Source organism: Dreissena polymorpha, chromosome 7 (genome assembly GCF_020536995.1).
Source record: "Dreissena polymorpha isolate Duluth1 chromosome 7, UMN_Dpol_1.0, whole genome shotgun sequence".
Taxonomy (NCBI): domain Eukaryota; kingdom Metazoa; phylum Mollusca; class Bivalvia; order Myida; family Dreissenidae; genus Dreissena; species Dreissena polymorpha.
In genome coordinates, this window is record NC_068361.1 from 103,056,691 (window position 1) to 103,081,855 (window position 25,165).

Here is a 25,165-nt window from a genome sequence, read left to right on the forward strand (position 1 = left end):
TTATCAGGGACGACAATGTCCACCTTAACTTGATTTTTCCTAACAAGAGACTTCCTTGAAATGAAACATATCATAAAAGCGGAAAGTGTCGTCCCTGATTAGCCTGTGTGAACATGCGAACTTGGGACTACACTACGCACATGCATTAAAGCCATTTTTCACAGAGCATTGACCATTTCTTTAGAAACCCCATACCTTCTTTGCAATATTTAGTCAATTATATGTTTCCAGGACTATGAATTATTTAACCCATTTATGCCTAGCGTCTAGAAAAAAGGCCTTGGCAAACAGCGTAGACCCAAATGAGACGCCGCATAATGCGGCGTCTCATCAGGGTCTGCGCTGTTTTCTTAAAGGAATTTCTGTAAGAAATATTCTAAATATAGAAATAAGTATACTAGACATCCCTTATTTTAGAAATAAATTGGTCCAATCTAGAAGGATGGGAGAGTCCACTAGGCATAAATGGGTTAATACTGTCACCACGTTCCTTTCAGAGTTTCCGAAGGTGTCTTCAATATCACGAAGCAAACTGAAACTCATGTTGAAGAGGTAAGACATGGTATTATGAGCATATACAAGTAGATTTATAGCATGAACAGATCAGAAAATAGTTATAAGCACGGGTGCTTGTACATTTGTCAATCGACGCAACAAACATAAATGGCTACCACCGCCATCGCACTTTAAAAGAAAAGCATCGTTGGTTTAAACCAATCGAAGGCGACCATGAACACATTCATAAAAACAACGACATCACAGAAACTCGCATGGGTTATTATGGACTTAAATGGTTTTTATTTAATAAAAATGTTTTATATGTACGACTTGGCATTTAAAAATACTATGTGCGAAAATATACATGTATACAGTGTGAAGTAAATTTGCATGCGGATGTTCTCAAAAGTCTGTGCCAGATATCGCAGGATAATATAAGCGTTATACAAATACCGAAACATTATTGCTCCACATATTTCAACCGATATCCTTTTTCATTTTGGTCTGTAATATATGCAAAACATTGTATTATGCCCTCCTTCCTAGAACGGGTTGTATACTACTTCTAACGTGTCCGCTTCTGTACCAATACGTTTTTTATTGATGGTCTATTTCTAAAATTCTCTGTTTAATTAAAGAAATAAATAAGAACAATATGCAAATCGGGTTTTGTGGAAATGCCATGTTTCTTTTTTCTCTGGGAAAGCGAGATTTAAAGCATGTTCGTAAAGTGTTGTACATGTTCGTAAAGTGCCGTACATGTTCGTAAAGTGTCGTACATGTTCGTAAAGTGTCGTACATGTTCGTAAAGTGTCGTACATATTCGTAAAGTGTCGTACCAGATTAACCTGTGCTGTCCGTTTGTGCTAATCAGGGACGAAAATTTCCGTCTAGGCTAAATTTTCGGGTAGAAGATGCTTTCTTTACACTTAAAAATCCATACAATCGGAAAGTGTCATTCCTGATTATTCCGTGCGGACTGAATAATCTAAGACGACCATTTACGCACATACATTAAGCCCTGTTTTCACAGAGCGAGGCTTAAATCTATGTGGAATTCTTCAATTCCAGCAAGCACAGCGACCCTGCTCGAGACCACGCTCTGCACGAGATGCATCGGGATTCAATCAGTGTCAAACCGGTAAGTCGATACGGTAAATCTCATCAAAACCACATCCGTGTTTGGTCGTCATGAACAAAATGTGATGTCAGGCTATACAATCTACAAATGTACGTAAAAAATATGTACGTAGTGATACGATAATTATTCTCTGACAAGTCTTTTGTGATCACAGAATGTTTGTGCATGCGTGCGCGTTTAATCGTTTGAAATATCAATCGCTTAGTTATCATTTCAAATTTCGTATATACCGGGATATGTATGGTGATATACATGCATTTCAGAAACCCTTGAAAAAGGTACCATTGGTACAAGTTGAGGCGGATATTCGAAAATATATTGCGTGCGTCCATTCCTACACCAACAAATGTAAGTAGCTTGAATACATTCAACATTTACTAGCTTCTTACTAGTAAATTATTCTTACTTGAAAGGTTGAGTACTTGGGTCTCGTTCTGGAAAAACTGGGCTGTTTGCGTAAGGTGTCGTCTGCACAGGCTAATCATGGGCGACACTTTCCGCTTTCATTGAATGCTTCGATTTAAAGAGGTCTCTTCGTATGGAATGTATCCAACCAGTGTGGTCCCTCATTAGCCTGTGTGGACGGCGCAGGCTGATCTGGGACGACACTTTACCAAAAATCGTTAAGCATTACCAACAAGCGTTAAGCCTGTGTGGACTGCGCATGCCAATCTGGGACGACACTTTACCAACAAGCGTTTAGCCTGTGTGGACTGCGCATGCCAATCTGGGACGACACTTTACCAACAAGCGTTAAGCGCGAGCATGTGTGGACTGCGCAGGCCAATCTGGGACGACACTTTACCAACTAGCGTTAAGCCCGATTTTCGCATAGAAAGGCTCTTATATGTTAAATTAAGGAATTTTATCGAGAGAGTAAAAATTAACACATGGCTGCATGATGCAGTAATATCCTTCTAACCCTAAGAACGAACAATACCTTATAATTACTTTTGTAATTTATATCATTTTTTAATTTCTTTGCGTAACCTATGACGTAATAATACTATGACATACACATTATTATATTGTGTACTAATCTTTCAGACGAACGTAACCGAACCGAGTGCGTGCATCAGCTGCGTGAATTGATTACGTCCCTTGAAAGAAAGGATTTCCTTACTCTCGGTAAAGATTTTACTATAATACCTACTATGAGTGGCATTATGTTTAACCGATAGACTTTTATTTCCCTCCATTCATGAAGAGCATAACATATAATACAAGCAAGGAAGAACAATCGAGTATTTACACATACAAAGATAAAAAATGAAACAACGCAATACAGGCATTAGATTATTTACAAAAATAAGTATAACATAATTAGATTATATATAAATACTAAATAATTGTGAATTCCTGTAATTCCTAAGGAAAAAAATCACATTGAGATAATAATAATTACCTTTTTTCAGTGTAACTTATTCGCCGAGGATATGTCTTAAAGCGAAAACGAAAATAAAGACATAATAGGCGAAAATACTAAATATATGTCACAGATTTTGCCATCCACGGAAGACTGCTATATAGTGTAAGGTACACTAACAAAGATTGGATTGACATGTCAACATATGTGGATTTTTTTTTAATGGCTCAGAGCGTCTAACCCTAGTTCAGGATGCTAAAAGCAGCTTTGCACAATTTAAAATGCACAAAATATGAGTCAACAGTTTCAGATATCATTTTCAGCAACGATACACTTTGTTCTAAGCCATTTAAGTGGATGAAGAGCGAAAAGTCCGTTATTCCGATGCATTCAATTAGAATTGTCCATAAATGTTTTCGCTAATCCTCTAGCAAGTGACAATACCACAACTTATGAATTACGAGATTAACGGTTTTCAAGCAACAATGTCTGCATTCTCGTACATACTGTCTAGACACAAACATTCATATGCTATTCAATATTGTTTTACACACGTTAATTATTTTTGGATTGTCTTTGCTACTCTCCATACAGAGGAGTTATTATTGGAGTCTTTTACATGCGCAGTTACTCCCCATTGATCGTTGCCCTTGATGCGACTCTGTATTTCGTTCTTATATTCAGTACGACTTTTTGCTCATCTATTTTCTTCCATTGTCGCTTTGTGGGGAAATTTCCACCCTTGACGTATGAGCGTAAGACGTTCATTAAGTCATACTTTTGTAGTATCCTGTATGCATCGGCCTTCTAGTTTAATGTGACGTATAAGATATTGTTGAAGATATAGTTCACTAGTATTTAGGATTTAATCTGCATATTTGGCCGAGGAATGTTAGTTTTCTGATTTCCAGTTCATTCACTATCAGAACGGTATTAACGGTTGACAGGCAATAATCTGTTGAGATGTTTCTGTCATACCATTGCATGTGTTTCAGGCAAAAGTTCTGTGCGATTGAAAGTTGTTCGAGATCACTTTGCGAGTTGTTGTTCCATAGCTCACAGCCATATAAGGCCTTAGGGATAACAGACGAGTTAAATATTGTTGATAGAGTTTGTGGATTTAGACTTTTAGGCGCTACCCCTTTAGAGCACAAGCTCATGTATGTTCCTCGCAGTCGCACGCATGCCTCATGAATCGCATTATTAGTGGTCAAAACAGAGTTGCATTCAATACCAAGATGGGTATACTTGTCATTAGCGGGCAGACGTTCATGCCCTAGATAGAAGGTTGAAGTCTCTTCTGTCTTCTTATTATAGACTAGTACGGAACGCTTTGATGCATTATAAAGAAACCTCCACCTGTTTGCATTTTCATAGCAAATCTTAAGCATCCTCTCGAGACCATTTTTAGAGTATGATACTAGAACCATATCATCGGCCACGGTAGGCGAAGCCATATTAATGTCATAAATGCACAGGCAATTACCACTCTCTTCAAGTTTCTCTATCAGGCCATTTATGTAAATAAGATACAACAGCGGAAAACGTTTGCCTCCCTGCGCAGCATAACTGTATAAAAGCGTGATAAGGGTTCAGCGATAATGTTCTTGCCATACAGCATGTGTTCATGGTAAATTTCATCGGAACCACAGGCATTTCCTTTAGATAGCTGATTTTTACTAGACTCAACCATTTCAGGTGAAACAAAAACATCTTGAGACGGTGACATGTTAGTCAATGCTTGCTCCACTTCCTGTCTAACAACATACTCCCAGTGTGAATCGAATTCCGGGGAGCTTGAAGGGGTGTACAGGTCTATAAAGTATTTCGCCCACTGCTCCGTTATTTCCTCACGGCTTCTATACATCTTCCCATCGAAGTTGATGCCACCTCCTATGTCGGCACCGGAATCCCGTTTCTTTAAGTTTACTGTCCGCCAGAAACTCACACTGTCATGTTCAGAGTCATATTCGAGTTTATGGTCAAGTTTTGTCATAATTGTTCACCGCACCGCCACATGGCTCTCCGGAAATGTGCTTTAACCGCTTTATACTCACGATATTCCTTGTGCTGTGCGCCCCGTGGTCTACCAGCGCTGCACCACGCGGCACGGGTTCTATACTACCTTTTACGTGTCCGCTTCTGTACTAATACGTTTTTTATTGATGGTCTATTTCTATCTGTAGGGGATCGAAATGAGATAATTAACAATTGATGGAAGAGGGCATTATGTTTAACCGAACCATACATTTAGAAGTTATATTTGTAACAATAATGGAGCATTATTGGTTTACAAATACTATTACGAATACTCCGTTAGCACACTGTGAAGTTATTTAAATTATTCTCTGTTAAAAACATGGAACACGAAATGAATAAAGTTCATGATTAAAGGAGTTGAGTGGTAATGCTAATTCTTGTTGTTGCTTTATCTTTATGCTATAGAACAAACCTATATATTCAATGAATTGAACTTATCTTTTGCTTTAAACAAGAAGTAGTTTGAAGCTAGCATGCCTTGTAACGTAAGTGTGACATGAATTCCACATACCGTTCAATTGCACTTAACGGTGGTGTATTTGCCGTTAATGTGGGTAAGCATACGCGTGACGTCAATCACATCGCAGACGAGATTAATATGTCCATTGCAATGAGAACATCCTTTTAGGCCATGAAGCGTTCACACGTCCGCATGATGGCGATGACACGGTGCGTAGACAGAAGGAATTTGACCATTGACATAATTGTAATTGATTGTCTGCATTTTAGGCGAGGAAGCGTTAACACGTACGTGTGACGTCAACAACTCGGTGTGTGTAGATGAGAGGAATCTGTTTATCGACCTGATTGCACGTGAAGGCAGCGCCGAGGCCCAACTGCTGGTTCTGGAGCACGTGATGTCACAGCCCAATGTAACAGAGGAGGACCTTAGGAGATGTCTTTTTCACGCCATCGCCCTACAGAGCCCCGTGACGGTACGTTAGTTCTTAGCGAAACAATTCAATCAATCATAATATTGTTGTTTTTTTAAATATAAATAAACACTTACATTTTCACCATGGCTGGTTTAAATTAAGTTCTTAAGTTCTTAAACATAAAAGCTTGATGTTGGTGTTTTGATTGAATATGCTCTTTATAACATACAAGTTCCACCTACGGTGTCGTCAATACTGTTATTAAATTTTAACAGTTATCGAACTTATTTTATTTATTAAAGGAACTGGTGAGCTTAGTGGAAAAATTGTGCTTCGAAGATGGCCATGAACCTGGCGGTAAATTGACCTTGGTTTGCTTTGAGCTTCGTTCTTGGAAAACAGGTCTTATTGCATGTGCGTAACGTGTCATCGACGATAAGCCTGTGTGACGAATATGGTACAACACATTACGCAAATGCATTAAGTCCAATGTTCCTAGAACGTGGCTAAATTAGGAAGAATTAGTTCATTTAAATGTTGTTTTTGCTAACTGTAAGGAAGACGTTCACATTCATGTGAACTGAATGTGCATTTGATATATAATAAATGAAATAAACCTACATATAGAATATTAAATACTAAGTGTTTTGCCTTAGGTCTGGTCTGTTATGATCAAGCCTTAAACAATCTTGTAATGTTAAGAAACCCCTGCCCTTACGAAGACCCGAAAGAGGGCGTGTCTGTCCTTGGGGGCATTGGCCAAGTCCTTGCATGACCTCAACACCACGGTGTCGGACAGGATTGTGGAGAGGATAGAGAACTGGCTTGACCACCACAACGAAAGTAAGTTATTCTGTTTCTTAGCATTGCCTTGCAACATAGACATCGACAGAGTCGCGAAAGTACAAACATCGGATTGTGGAAAGGAGCGATAACTGTTTCGAGCACATCAAGGCGAGTAAGGTGCTGCCTAATGTTCCTGAATGAGGTTTTGCATATGTATCGTGTTCTGAGAAAACTGGCCATAATGCATGTGCGTAAAGTGTCGTCCCAGATTAGCCTGTGCAGTCCACACAGGCTAATCAGGGACGACACTTTCGCCTAAACTTGATTTTCGGTAAGGAGGGACTTCCTTGCAACTAAAAATACCTTAAAAGCGGAAAGAGTCGTCCCTGATTAGCCTGTGCGGACTGCACAGGCTAATCTGGGACGACACTTACGCACATTAATTATGCCCAGGTTTCTCAGAACAAGACACATATGATTCCAAAACAAACTGTAATAGTGTTTGATAGATAGATAGATAGATAGATAGATAGATAGATAGATAGATAGATAGATAGATAGATAGATAGATAGATAGATAGATAGATAGATAGATAGATAGATAGATAGATAGATAGATAGATAGATAGATAGATAGCTAGATAGATAGATAGATAGATAGATAGATAGATAGATAGATAGATAGATAGATAGATAGATAGATAGATAGATAGATAGATAGATAGATAGATAGATAGATAGATAGACAGACAGACAGACAGACAGACAGACAGAGAGATAGATAGATAGATAGATAGATAGATAGATAGATAGATAGATAGATAGATAGATAGATAGATAGATAGATAGATAGATAGATAGATAGATAGATAGATAGATAGATAGATAGATAGATAGATAGATAGATAGATAGATAGATAGATAGATAGATAGATAGATAGATAGATAGATAGATAGATAGATAGATAGATAGATAGATAGATAGATAGATAGATAGATAGATAGATAGATAGATAGATAGATAGATAGATAGATAGATAGATAGATAGATAGATAGATAGATAGATAGATAGATAGATAGATAGATAGATAGATAGATAGATAGATAGATAGATAGATAGATAGATAGATAGATAGATAGATAGATAGATAGATAGATAGATAGATAGATAGATAGATAGATAGATAGATAGATAGATAGATAGATAGATAGATAGATAGATAGATAGATAGATAGATAGATAGATAGATAGATAGATAGATAGATAGATAGATAGATAGATAGATAGATAGATAGATAGATAGATAGATAGATAGATAGATAGATAGATAGTTTATTTCAGACTTGTACATGGTACATCGTCTATAACACAAGAAATAGTTTACAAAGTGATATGATTAAAAACCACGTAAATCTCTAAACACAATCTCCACATTGTTTGAAACCAATGCCGACTTGTATCACATTGTCTAGTATTTGCAGGAAGAGAAATTGAGTCTTGTAACAAACTTAAACCGCTCCACAAACTAGCCTATAGAGCTAATAAACTTATTAAGGTCCTTTCCTTAATTCTTAATTTCGGTAAGTTAACCGAGATGTAAAGTGGTTTGGCTTCATCTTTCTATTACGTATCCACGAGGATAATAATAAACCTAAAAACACAAACTTCACTTTTGTTTTTTCTTTTCGTAATATACATCCATTCGAAATCACAATCATGGGTTTCTGAAGCCATATAAAAACATTCATCAAAGACCAACATATGATTACCCATGCAAAACTTTAAACTGAATAGACAGTCCCCATATTGAAATGTAATCTTGTTACGCTTACAGCGAGGTCAAGCGATATTATCAAACCCCGCCGTCGCCGATCCATCATACAACATGATACGCCAGCTCGCAAGCATATAGAAACCAAGATGGTTCTCCTACAGAGTCTAGGCAACGCCGGGAAACAGCGATCATTACGTCACATCATGTCGTACATGGCGCCGAATGTGGGCGTCACAGCGTGGCGTCGTGCGGCAATTAACGGACTTAGACACTTCTCCTGCAATAAGGTAATCGTCCATATATTGTACGATATATTGTTCACGTTTGCAACAATATGTACATCCACTAGTGACAAAAAATACAATTACGTGCACGTGTCTTTTTCGGTTAACTGAAGTTATTATACCCTCGATATGTCTTTTTTTAGTTTGTCCGCATTGAATATTGTACGTTTTCGGAGTGAACGTTTTCCAGTTGCAATATTTATGAGCCTTAAGCCATGGACATTGCAGTCCGCATAAAATTGTGTACGTTTTCAGAGCGAACTTATTTTCTAAAGAAAATATATTGAAATATGTCATCACCATTAAGGATAAATGTGACTGACGAAATGTTCATCGCAAGTGACCCACATATTATTAATCACTTCCTCTTGAACCTAGCTTACAGAGCTTAGTGGAGGTATTAGTCAGGTTCGACAGAACGCTCTAGTTAATCGGTAAATTGCGCATGATTACAGTGTGTATAATTAAACCTTTTTTACAATGAGAACAATACAATATATCACAAGTTAATATTTGAAGAGCGCGGATGCTTTGCTGACCAGTATCATACACGACCATGACGAGGTAGTAAGGAAAACTGCCCACACTGTGTTCAAGAAGCACCCGAAATCTGACGATAGAAACTTCACTATTGAACACGAGACAGAAGTGATCAGGTAGGCATGACAGGACTGCTATATTTAATATAGCAACGTAGAGTTGATTAGAGCTGTGGCAAATAAATAAACAGTTACTGAAGATCAGTATTTAATGAAGGTGTACATACGTTTAAAATTGATTGAACAATAAGGTATAAACAAGTTCAACATTTACATAGTTAGAATGATGTTTTGTCACCCACCACTATAGAGGGGGACATATTGTTTTTGCCCTGTCTGTTGGTTTGTTTGCTGGTTTGTTTGTTGGTTTGTTTGTTTGCAACAACTTTAACATTTGTCATAACTTTTGCAATATTGATGATAGCAACTTGATATTTTGGCATGCACGTGTTTCTCATGGAGCTGCACATTTTGAGTGGTGAAAGGTCAAGGTCATCCTTCAAGGTAAAATGTCATATATATGGAGACGTAGTGTTTCACAAACACATCGCTTGTTTGTAGAAAGTTTTTTAGCATATCTGAGAACGAATGGCTCATGTTAAGATATTGCGGTAGGTGTTTTTGCGGCGTCCGTCATTGTTAGTCGTATGTCGTCAAAATTTGGTTTTATAAATCAAATTATCTCCTTAACCGCTTGGCGGATTTTCACAAAACTTAACAAAACATCTCTCTGAGGTCAAAACAGGCAAAACCCCATGATATATATATATATATATATATATATATATATATATATATATATATAGCTCCTTACATCAAAGAGTGGTCCTCTCTCTCCTTAGTTATTTTAGATCACGCCATTGTTGTACAGTAGGGTCTGCATGGAGGTATGGCGCGGAATTGTTAAACTCAACCAGACTGTTAAAATTATACCCTTACTGGCCTTTGACTCGAAACTTGCTATTGCCCAAACATTGGAGCCATCTTGTTGTTTAGCTTTTTCAAACTTGCCTCACACAATTAAGCTCGGTGAAACTTATACCTTATATCTTTCTATCTTTCTTTACATCGCCATTTGGTTAACTTTAACACTTCATTACTGAAATTAATAGACATATATATTGAACTTAAAAATAAGTTAAATTAGAGAACGTCTGTCTGTCTGGCCGTTATCACAAACTTGCAATATTATAAAATAACATGAGAAGCAATAGCATCCTAAACATGACGCTTCTTACTACCTTATAGCAAGAATTACACCTATCCAATCGTGAGTCGTGTCCGGAGAAGTCTTCTCCAGGCACTTGAGGAAGGAATCCGTGTGACGATCCAGCCCCCTGGCATCGACTGGCAGAAGACAATCGGAACCGAAAACATAGGGGCGAGCTTCGGTCTTATCATCCGAAATACACTGGATCTGAAATTGGGTAAATTAAAAAAAATGAAAATAAAACCTGTGAAAATTACTTTGTAATCACCTATCTTAAATGACCTTTGTAAGGTCGCAGTGGTGTAATGGATATGTTGTCCGCCTCTCGACCGGGAGGTCACGGGTTCGATCCCCAACGTGGGAGCGTTCTTTAAATCTCCCCCAAAACGCCAAGTATTGGTTCTAGGCTCAGGAAACGGACTCGAGAGCGTTTATATAAGCCATAGGCTTTCGATGCAATCGAGCTAAAATAAATAGGTTTAAATTAAAATAAAACCTCACGTTAACTTGGTTGTTCACTTGGCTGATCGGTCCATCGGTTTCATTAAGGTTCTTGTTCACTCGGCTGATCGGTCAATCGGTTTCATTAAGGTGCTTGTTCACTCTGCTGATCGTTCCATCGGTTTCATTAAGGTGCTGGTTCACTCGGCTGATCGGTCAATCGGTTTCACCAAGGTGCTTGTTCTCTCGGCTGATCGGTCAATCGGTTTGACTGGATGAAAGTTGACATGGTTTTGGAGCAAACTCGTTTCACATTTCTGAAGTGATATTACTGAAATTTGAAAATGTGCTTGACAATGATCGACACAATTCATGAGTTTTTTGCACTCGAATATAGCTGACTAAGCGATCGAGAGGTATTAGTCACATTCATGACAAAGCTCTCGTTGAAGGAAACTTTCGTAGATAAATATACATGATGAAGATGATTTAATTTTCACAGGTTAACCAAGTAAAGAACAGCTGCTTGAGTGACATATAGTGGAAGTGTACTTATGTTTCATTAATTAAAATAATGAATCCATTGTCGTTAAACCGTCGTTTAATTATTGTTAGTGAGATGAAATTTTATGATGATCAAACACACCAGTAGAAATTAATACATTGTAAATGGTTTTTATAAATTATCATTTTTTTATTTTGATGGTAATTTCACGGTGGATAATAGTACTTGATAAAAAAAGACGCACACACAATCCACAGCATATGCAATAATAATCAAATAGTTATATTGGATAATATTTAGTTGCCATACAGGAATATTTTAGATAACAAATATATTTGTTGTAATTCCAGCTCTTCTCAGCGGTCATTTCATGGTAGATGTTTATGACGGCGCGTATGCAGAGGCTCATGTCGGTATGATTGGGTTTAAGATCGACATCGTCAAGGCCTACGTTTGCTTCAAGGGTCACATCGAATACGACTTGAATGTCCTTAAGGTGAGTATTGTCGAGGTCTTTATCCGTTTCAAGGATTATATTAATATTGACCTGAATGTTCACAAGGCAATAATCTTAAAATTCTTTATCTGCGTCAGTTGGTATTTTGAAGACATATGTTTGCTTTGTGATTAACATAAGCTACGGTCTGATGCGTATATATTTGTCAATGGCAGAATCGCCTTTAATCGTCATGCCCTTAAAGTTCTTATCACCAATGTATACATCAAGGTGCAAATAAGCGTTGGCATGAATATTAGGTAAGTGTCGTCAAGGCACATTTCTGTTTCAAGATCAGCATCATTTATGATCGCAAGTCCATAAGGAAAGTATATCAAGTTCTATATCTTGTTTTAAAAGCCACATCAATTAAGACAGGAATATTTTAAGGTAAGTATTGTCTATATCTGAATAAAGGGCCACATATTAGCTGTGGTATTAGCCCTCGAGGCGTTTTGAACGGCACGGCGTTTTTAATTGATCACTTGTATGTACACATAATATCATAAAAAATAATGTTAAAGCATTATATCTTTGTAATGATCGGTTTTAAATTTGACTTCTTATTGTTGAAAATGTATATACCACTATATAAATTCTAAACCACATTCGCAGTAGCAGATAATTTTAATTAATCTGGATCAATGTTTAACTGCAGGACTTTGGAATCAACAGTCTTTCTGATCTGGTCCAAATCTTTGACAAAATTATGGACAAAATTGTTAACCCGATCATTAATGCGATAGAAGCATTCAAGCAAATACTGACCATGGTTAAAGGTGAGTATATACTTTAAATATTTATCAATTTATGTTCTTGGTACGCTATAACCGAAAATCAGTTAAACGATTGTTAAACTGGTACTGAGCCCATCTATTTCGAAAATGGTTGTTTTTGTTTTAATTCATAGTGAGACATTTTTACTAATAAAACACATAATTTACTTACACTTTCAATTTTGAAATATAAGAGCTGTTATCCAATGCTTACAATGATGACCCGTTCTTTATAGGTGGTAAGACACTCACAAAGGTTGTCAATGAAGTCGTGGACATCGTGAAAAATCTCCCGACACGACTTGGTGAGGTGGCTAACCGAATGCGAGATTTTGTTAAGGAACTGTTCAGCATAAGCGCCAACACTATTATTGAAGAGATCAAAAGCATTGTTAAAGAAGTTAGCGACTTCATCGACGGGATAAAAAACGATGCTCTCAAATTCTACAATGTATGTTTTTTTGTTTATTTTTTCTGTTATAAATTCCTTAATATTCGTCGTGGGATTTTAAAACACGTGATATCTTACGTATAACAGTTATCAAATATCTATGAATAAAGACAAGCATCAGTATGGTCCAATGAATGAAGGATCTTGTTTGCTGTTAAATATAAAGCCTTGTTTGTAAGTTCTGTTTTACAAAAATGCTGTTATACTCCAGCCCGATGCTTTTAGAATAAGGTTATTGTAGTTTATACATACCACGTAGTATTTTAAACATGTATTGTGTTCACGTAACTGTTATATCATTCCCTTTTTGAAGGACGTTGTTGATGTTGTTACGATGGCCTTGCCCTACACAGCTAAGAAGATTATGGATGCCTTCAATTCAATTGTTGAAGCTGTTGGGAAACTCTTCCAGAATCCAATACAGGCAATGACATCGATGTCCAGGGCGATAATAGAGTAAAACATATTTGCATATGATTCTAGTAATCATTAAAAAACGAACCAAACACACTTGAAACGGGAATTTTACACAAAAGTATTTCTTGTTGTCAAGGTTTCTGTAAAATTATTATGTACTTTTGTTTATCTCACCTAAGCAAAACGTGTTGGTTTTGAGCTTTTGTCATCGCATTTTGTCCGTCGTTTGTCGCTCGTCGTGCGTCGTCAACATTTACACTGTGAGCACTTATTAGACATTATTTATCACATAATCTTCTTGAAACTTTGCCCGAACATTTGTCATAAAGATAACACGGCCGATTTGCATGAACATCTTGCCAAATAACGAAAATGGTTCCAGTATATTAAGAAACATTGCCACCAGGAAGCGTAACATTTCAATATATGGCTTCTATGAAACCTTGTGAACTCTTTAGAAGTCATATTTGTATTTTAATTCATTATAAAACTTACTAACAAAAAATGCTAAAATGATATCTGGACCTAGTTTTAAAAGGCTCTGGTCCATTGAAAATATGAATGTTTTAATCGCTTACGCGATGTTAGAGTAATGGAAATAATGTATGTTGTTTTCAGTATGTTACATTTTATTTGTTTGCACGTTATTGCAACATTACAACATAATTCATGGATTATCCAAAACATAGTCGGATATATAAATGTCATATAAATAAGGACCTACTTGCGCAATAACTGCAAAATGTGGTAATAAATTGATTTACATATTTTTATGTAATGGACAGTGTATCTCTACGTTTATTTGGTTATTTTTAAAACGTTTTCTTGTTTAGCATCAAAGTGGCTGTAACAATGGCAATAGACGTCAAAAATAAAGTGGTAGAGGCATGTCTCTTCATTAAAGGTATTTCTTACTATGATTTTGTTTATGTAAACGCATTCTTCGTAATATTTAAATACTAGATGGTATACGTAAATGTTGTCTTGATTTCGTAAACTTCTTGCTGATGGTTGAACGATTTTAGGGCGTGTTGTTGAATGGATCAACGCAGCAAAGAAAATACCAGCAATTCTAGGACGAATTAAGGACGTGTTCAAGAAACTCACCGACTCGATTAAAGATGGTGTACCGGCAATCAAGAATGAGGCAAAGTCGGCGATCAGTGACGGCATTTCAGCTGTGGCAAGTGTGACAAAATACACGAGCTACACAAAATGATATATTTTATTTATGTAGCAATATTTGGTACTTTTGTATGTCTTAACGATAAGAAAACGATACGTGTCTTCGTAATATTTAATAAACGTCGTGCCCGACTTATCTGGTATTATAATTTAGCGCTTGACCGACTTTGTGTAATCGAGTTTTTTTGTGAACTTTCTAAAATATTGTTTATAATCATATTTCAGAAAGACACGATGCACGATGTTGTAAATAACCTAAAGGGTAAATGGGACCACGTGTTTGAACCGCTGCAACCTCTGATCGAATTCGTGACACCATTTGTTGAAATCTTTAAGTCTATCATGGATGCAATAAAAGGCGTAAAATGGGGTTATCAAAATATCAAAAAAGTGTATGTATTAAAAGGCATATGAAACTTTCTAGCAATGTATATCACTATCAATTAATAGTATCGGTAGTCTTTGAATATCACATTTGGTTTTCCTTCTACGATAGCAACAAAGCAATGTTTTTGTTATTATTACAATATAAATAATATTATCGAAGGAATAACAACCATCGACGCTAGGCTAGTTGGTTAGGGAACATGTGAACAAATACTGTTATACACAAAACATGACGAATTATAGCGATAAACTGAAAGCAAGAAATGCGCAAACACGACCCACATGAGGACCCACTCGTGTTATGAATACATCTTACCTGCACATTCAAAACAACTTTTCACTATATATACCAAATTATATATTCGTCGATGTAGCCTATTAAAGTAAATAGCCATGAATACATTTATTAACGCAGATATCAGTGTGATTGGGTATATGTAGCTTTGAAGAAAAATCTTGTTTTTAAAGCATCGAAACGAGCAAATCATTTGTGCAAAAGGTGTTTGGACCAAAATTCGACCGCAATTTTCCCACCAAGCGCCGCGATGCATTTGAAGAATGTCCCTCAGGCGTGTGGCCATCCACAGCTAACGGAGCGTACGGAACAACGGGGGTGGATATCATTCTTGAAGAGGGACAAACGGTAAGTCGACGTCAACATGATGGCATAACATTCCTAACCAGAATATTTTACTTAAAATATTTTAAGACCAGTGACTCTTTCTTGATGTCGGTAGAGTGTTTGCGTGTGCGAAAAAACGTATGTTCGTGTTTAAGAATGAATTATTTTGGTTTAAGTAAATTTGATTCCAGATCATGCTTGACTGTTTTACCGATTTGCCTACAGGAAAGCAATTTACATGGTGCTATTGTAAAACTGTATAACAAAATATTAATGGATGTGCATAGCATGATCTTACAAATTTTATAACAGACCCGTGAAAACATAATTAGAATAGAAAATCCGACTGCATTCAGCCTAATGTTCATTTTATGAAATAAATGTGTATACACGTTTTGAGTGTTTAACAGTTAATTAATATAAATTGTTATTGTTCTTTATTTGCAGGTCCATATGCCTGTAAATGGAATATTAAAAAGTTACAGAGATGAAAAAAAAGTAGTCGTAAAACCTAGCGATCCAGAATTCGCTCTTTTTGAAATAGTTGTGGAAAACATTGACGCAGATCAATCTTTGCACGAGAAGACCGTTAAAGCTGGAGAAAAAATTGGTAAAGCCACAACAGCAAGGGTCTGTAAAGAAAGGAAACTGAGCATTAATGTAAAGGAAGCCGATGGTAATCCACAAGACCCAAATACTGATAAACGCCTTGAAATAACCATTGGAGAAGCTAAGAAAAATGAACAAAATGAGTGGATGTCTACTGTAGCCTCAAGAGGAAAGAATTCCATCCACGTCTCAGTGAGAAAGGCTCAGGAAGACGAGCTGCCTGATGCTGATTATGACTACACTGATCCGTCACCTTTCCTTGATCGCGTGGTGCCGATTCCAAAATGGATCCAGGACTGTAACGATCACGAGTTTAGGTAAAATAATAACACATTCTTCATTTTAATTTTGGTGTGAAACTATCATATTCCTTTAAAAAGTATAAAACGAGAGTATAGTCTTATTTCTTTATGTAGCAGTAAATATTGTGATGCCACAAAAATCTAGCGATAGTATTCATGAAACGTTTGAGTAGATAAGCTTGCAATAAATTATATAATAGCACCTTTACCACAAGCACCCAGTCCGTTACTGGCCTTTATTAGGGAAAACCCGACATTGGATACTAAAATATAACCAGGAAACATTTCATTTTAGTTTCTGTAAAATTTTACTTGAAAATAAAAAGGTGTTTCGTTTGATCATATAATAACTACAATACCAAAATTATAACATGTGAAATACAGTTGTACTCTTTAAAGAAAAATCAACTCTATCAACTTAACATATGCAATGAAACTATACTCTTTAAGAGAAGTTTTAACATAAATACTTTCAATTCAGATACATAGGACAGACATTCGAATCCGGTGAATCGGATGAAGACGTGGATCCTGATAAGAAAAAAAAAAACGTTGGACGTCGTAAACCTAACGCGAAAAAGACACCCGTTGGACGTCGTAAACCTAACGCGAAAAATATCGATGGCATGCTAGGTGATGAGGATACCAAGTACAGACCTGACGACCCATCTCTGTATGATCCTACATCGTTTGGAGACAGTCTCAAAGAGAGTCTCAAAGAGCAAGCTAAACAGTTTGCTGAGATGTTCAAGCAAGCTCTCTTTGGAAGCAAGTGAGTGAATAAAGAATCTTACTATTTACTAAATTATTATAAACTGCTGATTAATTACCGCTAAAATACAGGGGAACCGTCGGTACATTTTTGTTAAATCATGTAATCAGAACCAAAAATATAATTCCTATTAGCCCTCATCAACTTTTATTTCCGCACTTATTGAAACGTACATGCATACGATAAATCTCTTTCTTAACAATCGTACATGTTGACGACTTGATTGTTAGTCAGAGGTGGACTGGGCAAACATGTTAGCAACATCTCTTTTTATTGGTCTTTATTCAAAAGAAATGGTAAAAACACATTCTTTCTTGATTTGTATTTGTTTTCTATGACAATACAGAATTTTTTTTAAACTTAGGGAAAAAAAGACAATTTACAAACAACAACAACACAAGTCGTATTTATTTAAAAAAGCATATATTCATATGTTAAAACCCAAAATAACGCATCTGACTTAGAAAGAGACAAACATATTTATTTGTTAATAAATAATCATAAATCGATATTATAAAATAAAATGCGTGTGTATTGTGTTAATCGATAAATAAGCCAAATCGTGTAATACAGACACAGCTTTAAAGCTTTTAACCATAATTAAAAATCCTGGTTCGTGTTAGCTATTTCTTTTTAATAATCCCTGGTTTAAAACCAGACGTCGGGATTTTTTGTAACTTTTCCTTTTATAAATTAGTTACAGCTACTCAATAGATGTTTGCTTAACGCTCTTGTTAAGGTACAAAGTGCACCATCTCTATTCCAATTTTCTACTTATAGTAATCAATTGAAAATGCATGTATGCTCGTCGTTATAATGCTAGGTTACTGACGAGGTTACTGACCAGGTTTAATTACTTTTACCTGCATTTTAGTCCCTTTTGAACGAACACATGAGGTAAACGAGCACCATCTCCATAGGAACATTCCACATATTATCAGAGTCTTTGTGTGAGGTCATTAACTGAGTTCCGTAACTGTGACCTGTTATTTTGCACATGCATGTTTAGACTTATTATATTAAGGTTTACTTTTTGTTTTAACTACTCAACACCTCTATATTTACTACCTACCTTCAAAATATGATTTTAGGGATTTTATGAGCATTCTCTGACCAAGATCTTTACTTATGACCAGCATTTTTGCAAGGCTATGCCTCTTTTATACTTTAAAAGTACGGTTTAAGTGCAAGTTGAAGTTAAGGTTGAATGCAACAAGCACATATCTCAATTAATATTACAGAAACATCACACATGACCTTGAGATCCTCATTTAAGTTCACTGACCAATTCACGTGAATCGGACCTGTAATTTAGAATAATAACCCTTTCATAATTAGAAAATTAAAGTTAACGTTTGTATGCAATAATTCCGTATGCATACAAAAATTACAACATATGTGTTAAAGAGCATTATTTCAGTCACTGACAAAGACCCGGCTAAGCCGTACATCATGATTATGCCCCCATTTGGTCAAGATTTACATGCAATAAATAATTCATTAGAACATGTGCATGCACCAAGTTCACATCTTCGTAAACACTATAAATATGTTATTTGAATTTCACACTTGTCATTTGGATCATCATTAGATCGAGGCTTGAAACACTCTGAGCAGCAATATAGCACGACTAGACTCTTAATTGTACTTTTTGTACATCAGACATTTAGGTTAGCGTTTGTTTGCTAATATCTGTTTTTACATGCATATCTAGGATGTATTTTATTTGGGCCCTGTTGGGTTATGGTCACTGTTGCTTACAATTTGCGCTGAATAACTTCAGATAGCATGGATATGTGTAGATGAAAGTTCGTGGAGAAATGCAACTTACTGATCACTTTTATCAAACATAGGAAAGTGATTCCGCTCCATAACATTAGTGTAAATGAAGGTAGTGTGTTGCAATTTTGTTTGTAGGTATCTTACATTTAATTCAGGACTAGGATTGCATTTGGCGAGTTAGGTCAAGATCATATTAACTTGCAATAGAAAAATTGTTTCGGATAAGTAAATTAGAATCTGTGGAAGTTTATGTTCTCCATTTTTACGTGTAAGTAGCTTATATGAAACCCTTGAATCAAATTTAATTTAATTAAACTAAATTACTTGATTAAAAGCTGAACATCTAGTTTATTTGCATGGTGACATTTCTTGTTTTAACGTATTAATTGTCATCTTCACAGTAACATATAATAAATAACCTCCATAGATATTCAACTTTAACTATTTCTTTTAGGTCGTTTGAAGTGAACTGAATATATAAAATACTATGTTAGTGTGATTGTGTACTTGAATTTATCAGACGAGTTGAAGAAAGGTTAACATGGCGAGGCTTTACGTGTCGTGTAAGCCTCTCTGACAAGAGTAGTATAAAGTCAAGTTACAATCACACTAAGATAGTATTATATTCATCCTTCAATATTTTATTTTATTTAATTTGTTCCTGATGCAATCAAAATAGAAGTCTTTAATTGCTAAAAACAATAGCAAAAACATAGCAAATGTAACACATTCAAGTAGAACACAAACAATTTTGTTCAAACTAAAATTTTTGATTCACTCCTGCAAAATACCAAAAACTAAAATGGCTGCCATTTTGAACTTACAAAATGTATACCTGTACGTCAAGCATAATTCAGCATTTATCTCCGCCGATATTGTTATTTTTAGTCTATAAACAATTCTTCTTTTACACACTTTTAACTAATTGGCATAAACAAGTCAAACATACTACTTCATGCTCTTCTCACCAAAGTTGTGTAATTACAATGTTTATTTTCGTCAACTTCAAGTTTTGTTTGCTTCCATGACGAGTTAAAATTCTTCATATAACATAAAATATACATTTCTTTATCGCTATTTATCTTTTACTCTTGGTGTAAGCAAGTGGTTTTTAGTAGATAGACATTATTTGCTCGAACTACAAATGAACGACTTATTCGTCAAAGAAATTACCCCTTAAATTCAACATCGATTTCCTTCGAACAGTTAAAGAATAATTCACATACTCTTTTCTTAAAACGTAAATTGTTCAACAAAACATCGCGTTATTTGAGTACATTTGATATTTTCGGTAAATCGAAATGTAGTCTTACCGGTTTCATTCGAGTTTTATATTCCAACACGGCTATTCACCTAGTATTTTAATAATTCATCGTAAACACACACCATCATTAACTTTAAAACAACTGCAGACATTAGCGTCATTGACCTAAATGACGCAATAAAAAGCTTTTGTCACATGTGTAGTACAATAAGGTCTTTTCCAACAGTTACGCAATCGTGCAAGCTATTTAGCGTCGCGGTAAGAATATCTGGTAACCACGCGTGGGTTCAGTCCCCCATGGGATCCCTTTTTCTCTTAAGCTAAATTAATTTAAAAGAATCACTGCATTGTATTGATAACGTACGACCTTTATTCATTAACGGTATACTGATTTGAAAAGTAAACATTCAATTAATGTATAAAACCAAAATTAAGAACAAATGAACGATAAGTGAAAGTAAAACAAAAGTAGTCCCATAGCGGGTATTGTATAGTGCAAGGTATTGAATAAACCTTACATTTATTCAACGAGTCTTAATTTTTATATAAAATCATTTAGTTGTAGGATAAAAAATGTAAAATATCAACGCGAAAAATACTCGATTGCGCTGTCTTGGTACGACTCTTGTTCATTTTATCTTCTGCCTTTTTTAATACTCGTTCAAGTTTTTCCAAATGTGACAGTGTTTTGAGGTAATTCATTGCATCACTTCATTTTCGAGAAAAGTTATGAACATGTCCTGTTAAAGGCTATATTAATTGTAATGAATATTTAAATATATAAACTGTTTATAATGCCATTTTTGAAATGTTTCAGTCCAAAGATCCCAAACATCTTAGAAATAGTCGATGTGAACAGCAAAACGGTGGATTGGATCATAGAAAAGCTCAACGCAACATCTGAAATTGGAAAGAAATTCATCGACATCTTAAGAAAGTTAGCCTGCTCAATGAAAGCGGAACCTTCAGAATCATCTGCGACCTTAACACCAAATTTAGCGATTAACTTTCTCAAACTTCACAATTTCAAATTCAATTTTGGAGGATTTGACTTTACTGGTGGATTAAATTTTGGTGGAAGCGGAGATGATGACAATAGCGGTGGATTTAAGTTTGGCCCCTTGAAATTTGGGGATGCTGGTCAGTTGTCTCTCTCCATGGCAGAACTACCCGGAAAACGTTCGTATTTAATCCATTCAATTAATTAGAGGCAGAGGCCTGTTTTAGTACTTCCTATTTCCAAAAAATAAATTTGATGAAAATGGTTGTTTATACTTCTGAAACCATGTTTTCTTATCGTTTTTGTTCTACTCGATATCCGTACTTCTGTCCGACACACGTGTCGTGTTCGCGTGAGATCTTAGACATTCCTATAACATAGACATGCGAATCGTTCCGGTCAACGAATTTTCAGGAGTTATTCACCTTTGATTATTAATATTTTATTTTCTAAAGGTTGTTTTAAGGAGGATTTTGGCATATTGTCAGGCCATTCTGCGCAGTTATTTACAGAGAGTATTTGCCTTTCGAATACTTATTTATTTTCGGAAACTTGAAAACAAATGTTCCGCATAGGTTTGAAATTCTCATCATTTCTCCCCGAAATCGAGTTAATGTCATTTTTCCGCTCAGTGGATATTTTAAAGAGCATTGGCTCAATTTCGTGTTCCCTGTTCCTTCAATTAAGCTTTATTACATCTATTTACAAAGCGCACAAATGGGTTGCATTTATAAGTTTAACTGATTCGCTTGTAACGTTAATGACATCGAATTTGTTATATGGAAACTGGGTTGCATTTATAAGTTTAACTGATTCGCGTGTTACGTTAATGACATCAAATTTGTTATATGGAAACATATATGTTTGTATTTTTGCAGTTTGTCCCATGTTTAAAGATGGAATAGCCAAAGGGTTCGGTCACATTTGCTACGTTCACGAGGACTGCCTTGGTCTGTCGTGCAACATTCGAGTTCCTCTCGGACCCAAGTCAGAGATGCTGCACGCCTCCATAGCACTTGTGCCATCGGAACTGAAAATAGAAATAAGCGTTTTGGGAAGGAATTATACCATCCAACCAAACGGTACGTTTTTAATGTTTGTATTTATTTAAAAAGGCATGGTTAGCTTGGAATAAACGATATTAACCCAGAAAATGTATGTTTATTGATATGTTCGCATTATATTGTAAAATGCTGAATCGCGTGAATCAGTTTCTGAACGGATCAGTTCAGTGATTTTTTAAATATGATAATTAGTTGCTCTGATGTTTTAGTTTTTAACTTTAATACACTGTTTACAAAAGCGTAAAATGCTGATTTGGGCAAAATGCATTCAGCTTTATTACCACATTATTTGCAGAGAAGTACGACACCTCAAAATGTATCAAAATAAAGTGTTTTTTTAAACACGCCTGTTTTGCCTTACAGGTGAAGATCAGCATATGGAGGTGGCGAATTTCTTACTGTTCAAAGTGTTGTTCATTGTTAACGCAAAAATTGAAGGGACATCTGTCACACTCACAGCTGAGATACAATTGTGCAATGATTTATTCATGACATGTATGCCTCCGATAGAATTGTTCCACAACCTCAATTTGATGCCAAACGCAGTTCGACATAAACGAGGTATTGTTGCAATTCGATTTATCTTCCATTTTCTTTTAAGGTTACAAACATTTTTTCATTTAATTGACCTGGCTAAAATTCATTTTACCCAAACCGTGTAAATAATTTGTATTTTTGTGCATCAAATACACATGGGATATTATGTTTGTCAACGTGTTCAAGGGTATATAAGAGTGACTTGTGTCCTGATGTATTACACGAAGCATGATGCGAAATATCGCTAGTCACGAGAATGAGATATGCTTGTTGAACTGAACAAAATGTTCCTTCTTAAATATTGCGGCAATACTAGATCGGAAATATAGCGACTAGTATAAAAGGATTTGTTAAGTACATATGAGCCGTGCTCTGTGAAAAGGGGGTTAAACGCATGTGCGTAACGTATCGTCCCAGACGAAACTTTCCGCCTAAACTAGACTTTTTGTTTGGCAGAGACTTTCTTCAAACGAAATATATTGAAAAAGCAGAAAGTGTCGTCCCTGATTAGCATGTCCGAACTGCACAGGCTAATCTGGGACGACGCTTTAAGCATATGCTTTCAACCGCCTTTTCACAGAGCACGGCTCATACATATATTTTACTGATTAATAAAGCCAGCATTTCGTTAAGATTATAAACAGGTATATTATAAATATAAATACTTGTTAGCGACGGGTTCATGTACAGACGTCAGTATCCGACAAACACCGATTTCGATATTCATGATGCAGCTAAGCGAATTCTACTTGCTGAATAAAGATGTGACAGCGACACTGGAAAATGTGCGACATCAAGTCGTTGATCAGGTGTGTTTAATATTAATTTCAATTTCTTAAGTTATGAAATCGTAGTAAGTGTAATAAGTACTGAAATTGCTAACGCAATTATTAAATTGCATTGAATTTTATGTTATTATGACATTGAATGAAATAGGTCAATTGATGTATTGATCATGTTATACGGACCTTTTAATCTGCAATTTGTGCTATATTATGTTTCAAATATAACTAATTGAGCAAATGTGTATGTAACTATAGTAGCTAAAGCATATAAACTGATGAAACAATAATGTTGCATTAATCCTTTCAGCGGATCCAGTCTTTATGAAATATAGTTGTTGAAAGTAACAAAAGTAATAACGTTACATTCAGTGTTTTTCTGATCTCAATAACGTGATATAAATAATTTCTGGTGACGAAATAATTATGTTGCAGAAATCATTTTAAAATTAATGTTTATGTCAATTAAATCGTTACAGCTGCTGAAAGACATGGCAGACAAGTTCATGGCAGCATTAACGGAGTTTCCAGATAAGGTTGACTTCTGTGTTAGTGCCAATATTCCCGTGCCCCCATTTGATATCACTTTCTTCAACATTCGTCAACATTTTATGGTTGGACCAGTACCTTTGTCACTAGGTATGATGCATAACAAGTCGATATTTTGTTTACTGATTCTTACTGAGAGGCATAAAGCGATTGACGTCAGTCCATAAGTCCGTCCCCAAAAAGACATGTTCTGTATAACATCAATAATGCTTCCTGGAAAACATTAATACTCGCATGGTTGATGTGTTTAAACACTATCAACATCGCAACATCATCTGACCTACATTGTTTGAACTTTACATTTACATACTTCTGAACTGATCAAGGAAAACCTATTTCTTAGTGAACCCACACTGCAGTGTTTTGTTTACCGCGTGCAACAAAGCTTTGATACTTGCATGGATGTTATCTAAGAACACTCTCAACACAATGATCACACCCACATCCTTAGGTTGACATTGACACCGACCTACAATAGATTTGGACTAATAAGGAAGGTAAACGATTCGTGTTGAATCTAAATGACCGTTTGATAAGCATTGATGTTACCTGCTAAAAAGCTTTGATTGTTTACTTTAAAACTCATAACACTTACATCACCTGACTTCATATTAACCAAATTTTGGACCATGTCTTATTGAAATGGGCCAATGAATCGATAGTGACAAGGATTCCACACGGGCGCATCAGTGTTTATTGCACCACCATG

The 25,165-nt window shown here is 35.7% G+C and overlaps 1 protein-coding gene across 1 annotated transcript; it reads left to right on the plus strand.

Annotated features, from left to right (window-relative positions):
- Positions 1-475: 475 nt before the first annotated feature.
- LOC127839993 (uncharacterized) lies at positions 476-24,644 on the plus strand. The gene is made up of 25 exons (XM_052368382.1): positions 476-552; positions 1,570-1,639; positions 1,903-1,987; positions 2,687-2,767; positions 5,775-5,980; positions 6,223-6,277; positions 6,623-6,763; positions 8,543-8,769; positions 9,286-9,422; positions 10,554-10,732; positions 11,812-11,957; positions 12,616-12,736; positions 12,970-13,184; positions 13,498-13,640; positions 14,435-14,505; positions 14,627-14,784; positions 15,012-15,178; positions 15,642-15,816; positions 16,243-16,721; positions 17,188-17,478; positions 21,342-21,703; positions 22,403-22,606; positions 22,952-23,149; positions 23,798-23,934; positions 24,387-24,644. Exons 1-25 carry the CDS (start codon positions 542-544, stop codon positions 24,621-24,623), a joined length of 4,296 nt encoding a protein of 1,431 aa, XP_052224342.1. The 5' UTR covers positions 476-541; the 3' UTR covers positions 24,624-24,644.
- The last annotated feature ends 521 nt before the right edge of the window (positions 24,645-25,165 follow it).

Coding starts and splice junctions, on each gene's coding strand:
- LOC127839993 (XM_052368382.1), top strand. Junction 11,958..12,615: donor ACGACTTGAATGTCCTTAAG/GTGAGTATTGTC, acceptor GTTTAACTGCAG/GACTTTGGAATCAACAGTCT. Junction 12,737..12,969: donor AATACTGACCATGGTTAAAG/GTGAGTATATAC, acceptor CGTTCTTTATAG/GTGGTAAGACACTCACAAAG.